This window comes from Tenrec ecaudatus, chromosome 16 (assembly GCF_050624435.1).
Source record: "Tenrec ecaudatus isolate mTenEca1 chromosome 16, mTenEca1.hap1, whole genome shotgun sequence".
In the NCBI taxonomy this organism is placed as follows: Eukaryota; Metazoa; Chordata; class Mammalia; order Afrosoricida; family Tenrecidae; genus Tenrec; species Tenrec ecaudatus.
This window is the reverse complement of record NC_134545.1, coordinates 59173879-59179445: the sequence shown is the minus strand read 5'-3', so window position 1 is coordinate 59179445 and position 5567 is coordinate 59173879. Positions and strand designations below refer to the sequence as shown.

General features: G+C 55.6%; 1 protein-coding gene across 1 annotated transcript; it reads right to left on the bottom strand.

The window, feature by feature from the left end:
* Positions 1-509: 509 nt before the first annotated feature.
* Positions 510-4733, bottom strand: EGR2 (early growth response 2). Its single transcript, XM_075534025.1, has 2 exons — positions 4220-4733; positions 510-2850 (listed from the first exon to the last, which is right to left on the bottom strand). Exons 1-2 carry the CDS (start codon positions 4386-4388, stop codon positions 1598-1600), a joined length of 1422 nt encoding a protein of 473 aa, XP_075390140.1. The 5' UTR covers positions 4389-4733; the 3' UTR covers positions 510-1597.
* Between the last annotated feature and the right edge of the window lie 834 nt (positions 4734-5567).

Genomic DNA, 5567 nt, shown 5'->3' with positions numbered 1-5567 from the left:
GTCAGAGTTCTGAAAGCAGTTGCAATATGTGTCGTCTCCGAGTGGGCACTTGTTTGTAAGTATTTACTTTCTGGAGCCCACTGGGGACCAGAGAGAGGACATAGGCTGATTTAAGAGGAGGGAACAATGAGTGAAAACACCGCCTCCCCATTTTTACACTACTGTCTGGGGGGAAATACCCCAAACCCTAGCATTTGAATATGAATGGAGATTGCTTTGGAGTTGAAGGGGCTGAGGTGACAGGCTACTAAAGAGAATTTGGAGGTCCCAGTGTGGCCAAAACCCTTCCTTCACCTGCTGGCTTCCAGGGCTCTTTAGGTCTGACTCAATGGCAACCAAGAACAACTTAGAAAAATGATTTCTGCAGCAAAAATATATTGTTGAAAAGTATTTATTTACAGTATAGTCATAAACCATTTTCTGAAATTCAGTTAGTGGTTCTGCATTAGAATAGATTATTTATATTCCCACAACTATTAAGAGCTAATAACCAAACAAGTCAACTCCAATAACATTATTTACATTCTCATCTGAAATTGGACTACAAAGGTAACACTTTTAAGTCACAAAACAGAGCATACAAAAATATACTTTCTAAAAAAAAATCCAAATATTAATAGGCAGAAATATACAGCCGGACTAAATCCAGAGTGTGGTTTTATTTTCCATAGTAAGGCAGCCCATTTACATGCAGACACTGTAACATTGTCTACATCACACAAGGCACCAAGGACACTTTCAACACAATTGCATGCATCCTAATCATAGAATATATGTACATCCTCCTTTAAATAAGTTAACCTCTTACTCATTTCAAAAGATCATAAATGCTTTACTTTTTTTTCCCAAAGGTTCAGAACTTGGAGAACAGTGCACATCAAAAATACACAAACTCTGAGTGGATATACACTGAAAAAATAGTCTGCAATTCTCAAACAACTCAAAAAAGGAGCAGATATTGCCGTGTCCCTCCCATCACATTGCACTTCTGTTCGCTGAGTTGATAACACATATTGCTTAAAGGGTTGAGACGACTAGAGAAGCTTTGATTTACTGTTCTAGGGCCAGAGAATGCGACACAAAGGCCATGCTTCACTCACTGTACAGCGTCCCCAAATCAGTCCCAAGCCATAAAGTGCACATCAGTTTTGCTTCTGCCTTTCTGCTGTCCCACTGGCAGGGACCAGCATCTCCCAACCTACAGTGGAGAAAGTCCCAGGACAACTCGACATCCAGAGTCAAAAACTTATAAAGGGTCAAATGGGTGGGCAGCAAAACCTAGTCAGACAACCCTTTACAGCAGGGTCAGGCCTCAGCCCTCTAGGCCAGGCGAGCCCACCCAACCCCCTTCCAACGCCTCTCCTTTACCTTGGGGCCATCGTCAACTCATCTGCAAGAGACACAGGTGGACCGAGTTTTATGAAAGACCTGCTTTTTAGTAGCAAGCAGGGCCAGTGCTGGGCTCCACCAAAGCCCTTTGCCCAGTGAAGGGAGGGAGGGGCAAGAAAGGGTGGTAGTGTTCATGGCAGCTCAAGGGGATGGAGGGCCTCCAGGACCTCAAGGAGCTGATGCTGGCAACCCGAACCCGATTCTCATCTCAAGGTGTCCTGGTCCGAGAAGAGCAAGGGGCAAGCGGTGCCCCAATAGTGCTGCTGTTGCCGCTGCACATGGCCCCCCCAGCCTGTGTGCCCCCAGGGCAAGCTGTGGACGAGGTCTGCACGGAAGAGGAGGGTGCGCTGCTCTTCCTCTCCTTCTGCCTCAGGTGAATTTTAGTGTGGCGCTTCCGCTCGTCGCTCCGGGCAAATTTGCGGCCGCAGTAGTCACAGGCAAAGGGCTTCTCGCCCGTGTGCGTGCGGATGTGGGTGGTGAGGTGATCACTGCGGCTGAAGTTGCGCATGCAGATCCGACACTGGAAGGGCTTGTGGCCAGTGTGAATTCGGATGTGCCTGGTCAACTCATCTGAGCGGGAGAAGCGCCGGTCACATCCCTCTGCTGGACACGGGTAGGGCCTCTCATGCACTGGGGTCTTGCTGGGCCTGTTAGGGTACTTGCGAGGCCTCAGAATCGGCCGAAGTGGCAGATGATGCGGGTTATAGGCAGCTGTGGCGGCAGCTATTGCCGCTGAGCTGCTGCCCGGCAGTCGGGGTCCCTCACTGCCTCCATTGCCCCCTGGCCCTGTGGCCCCAGCACCGGGGCCCCCCAAGGTAAAGTTTCTGATGGTGGAGAGGGGTGTTAGTGGAGGGGGGACTCGAAGAGAGTCCAAGGGACATGGAAAGGGCTTGCGATCTGGACCAGCTGCACCGTGTAGGTCTCTCTGGCATTGAGATGGGAAAAATCCAGGGTAGTCCGGGATCATAGGAAAGAGACCCGGGTCCGTGGCTGGTTTGGGGGACGGGTAGGAAGGAGGTGGTGGGTAGGCCAGAGGAGAGGAGTTGGAGGTGGTGGCTGCCGACAGGAACGCCGAGGGGTCCTGGTAAAGGTCTCCAGCACAGCCAGAATACGGAGGTGGTGGTGGCGGTGGAGAGTAGAGGTGGTCCAAGTCAGGCTGGCTCTGGGACATGGTGCACACACCCAGGGGTCCTGCAGCCAGTGGGTTGGGGGAGGCAGAGGTGACGCTGGAAGAAGCTGTGGTTGATGCCGGGGAGGTGACCCCTTGCAGGATGCCCGCACTCACAATATTGATGATGCCTTCTGGGTAGCAGCTAGCACCAGAGTACTGAGGGTCAATGGAGAACTTGCCCATGTAAGTGAAGGTCTGGTTTCTAGGTGCAGAGACGGGAGCGAAGCCGCTGGGATATGGGAGCTCCAAGGACCTCTTCTCCCCGGTCATGTCAATGTTGATCATGCCATCTGGGAAGGGAAAAGGCAGATTGGAGGTGGAGATATGAGACCGCTGGCCAAGCTCTCCCTTCTTGCTCTCATTCGCAGGGGCACACTCCCCAGGCCAGGATGCCAGTCCTGTAGAGATGCAGCAGAATTCAACCAAGGGGAAAACGACAGCACACAGTCAGTAAGAAGAGACTAGCCCAAGATCCCACTGTGGCAGCCAGTGACAGTCTGGAAGTCAAGAAATACCTCCAAGAAAGCAGGATGAGCTCCCCCAGCCCCCACACACAGCCATCTGTGGCTTTAGTCCCCAATAAAAACACCCAATAATAGAAACAACATTAAAAATTCCCCATCTGCCTGGAACTTAACTCCCTCTCTTTTGCCTGGCGTGGAGGTGGGAGGAGGGTCCCAGGATTGGTGCTCCAGGACAGGCACCACCCAAGAACTGCCTAATGCCTGCCAGTGTCCAGAAGGTGCCAGTCTGAATGGGGAGCCCGGAAGGGAAATCAGTGATTTCCCGGTAGCGCCTCATCTTCTGTGGCTTCCTTTCCTTCCCCTTCACTGCGCATCAGCTGATGTTGATGGTGAGAGGCAGGGGCTGCGGGGGGGCCGGCGTCTACAGGTTTCCATCCCTTCCAAGCTTCTCAGCCTTGAAAGCCACCCGCGCGTCCCCGCCCCAACCCCAGGCTAGTGGCCGGGATTCTAGGAAGGTGCGGGGGCCGCATACGACTTTCCCCAGCATTGCCAGGGAAACCCGCGGCGGTGGGCCCCCGTGGGCCTCTCGCCGCAATCTGGGGGCCGGGTCCCGCAGCCGCCCACCCTCCAGCCTCCTCTCTTCGCCTCCCCCGGCTTGAAGCCCGCGCGCCACTTAACCCCTTCAACTTCACGGGCGGCACGCAGGTGAGGCGGCGCGCGCTCCTAGATTTCCCTCCGGTCTGCTCTGGCCCGGCGGCGCGGCGGGCGCTTTGCTCTGGCGCTTTGCGGCCGCTCAGCTCTCCAGCCGCTCAGCTTTCTCCCCCAGAGCCCCGAACTTTCCCGTCACTTTGCCCTCGCCCCGGAAGAGGGGAGGCCAGGGTGCTGCCGCCCGAAAGCCCCGCTGAAGTCCCAAGGCCCAGGGCGGCGCCCTTCCCAAACCTATCCCTGCGCCTGGCACGCGCGACCGCTGGCTAAGGATCGAGCGCATCTGCCCGCGCGCCGGGCTCCAGCGCCCATGTCCCTGCGCCTGCGGGCGTGTCGGCTGTCCCCTCTTTCGGGTTTAGAGCTAGTTCTCTCAACTCCATCCACCTAGCGCCTCGGCTACGAAGGGCGAGTACGTCCCGGTCTCCCCCCTCCCCACCCCGCACCTGCGAGCCGCGCGGCTCCGGGCCCGCGCAGAGTGCACGCGGCTTACCTCCAGCCACTCCGTTCATCTGGTCAAAGGGGCCTCCCAGTTCGCCATTGGGGAAGATGGTCACCGACGTGGCGGCGAGGTCGTCCACAGGGTAGATGTTGTCAGACAGCTGGTGCACAAAACCACTGAGCGTTACTGGGATTTTGTCTACTGCCTTGGCGGTCATCATTTGCTCCTCGCGCAACCTGGAGACCCAACGCCCTCGCTACCTGCAGTGTCACAGAAGCCGTTTTGGAGAGCAGTTGGACTGAGCCGGGGTTGGTATCTCCTGTTGCCCTCCACACTTAAAAGCAGCCAACCGGGGGGCAAAAAAAAGAAAAAAAATCCAACAGGAAAAAAAACCTAGCAAACAAGTTTCTTGTTGGTATTGTTTTTCTTTTTAAGAAAGAAGAAAAATGGCTATTCGCCAGTGGCTCCTGCCTCGTGTGCCGGCTGCTGAGAAGCCAGGAGTTGCTGGTGTAGTGTTATTATAACAGTCAGTGTGTCCCCTCGCCGAGCTATTAATCAATTGCTGCTCTCTCAGTAGGACGGAAAGTGTTGCTCTAAGTATTTATGGGCAGGTCTTGAATGCCCGTGACGTCGCTGCCCATATATGGACTGAGGAACAGGGCTGGGCCTGGCGGCTTTTGCCGTCACATGGCCAATTTGCATACGGGCTGGGCCGCGCGGGCTGAGCCGCTGGCGCTGCTCGCCGCTCCCCGCTCGCCGGCCACGGGGTCTCGCGGCGACCCCAGGGCGCGCGGCCCGGCGCAGCCCCGCGCGGGACCCGCGGCTCTGCGGGGACTCGGCGGGCCCCAAGCCCCGCTCCAGCCGCGGCTGCACAGGCAGCGGAACGGGGCTGCGACGCGGCCTCCGGGCCCGGGAGGAATTCCGGTTCCCCGGGACTTTCCAAAAAAGGCGAAGATCCGGTGCTGGCGGCTCCGCCTCCCCAGTCCTTGTTTGGGAGCCATTCCGGAAAATTAAACTTCGGAAAGAAACCGAGCGGAGCCGAGACGCCGTAGTCAAACCCCTACTCACTTTCTTGGCAGTTCAAAACCGCAAGCAAAAGGAGACGGCGAGAAAGAAGAAGGAGAGAGAGAAAAAAAAGGCTGCCCGCATTCACGGAAGCTGACGGCTTTTTTCTGAATTACTCGGTGGAAAGAAGTGGCTGGTGTTAAGAGTGAATGCGGTACTGCTTTTTTGGAAAGTCTGTTCTATTTATACAGGAACGAAAACGGAACAGGGTTTGAGTTGTTTGTTTATTTCAGTATGTGGGGCACTTCGAGGCTGAGAAGGAGGCCCCACGAGGCACAGAGGAACTGCGGGGTGCTTCGAGAGACACCCTCCGCCGAGAGCCCCTCTGCCCAGC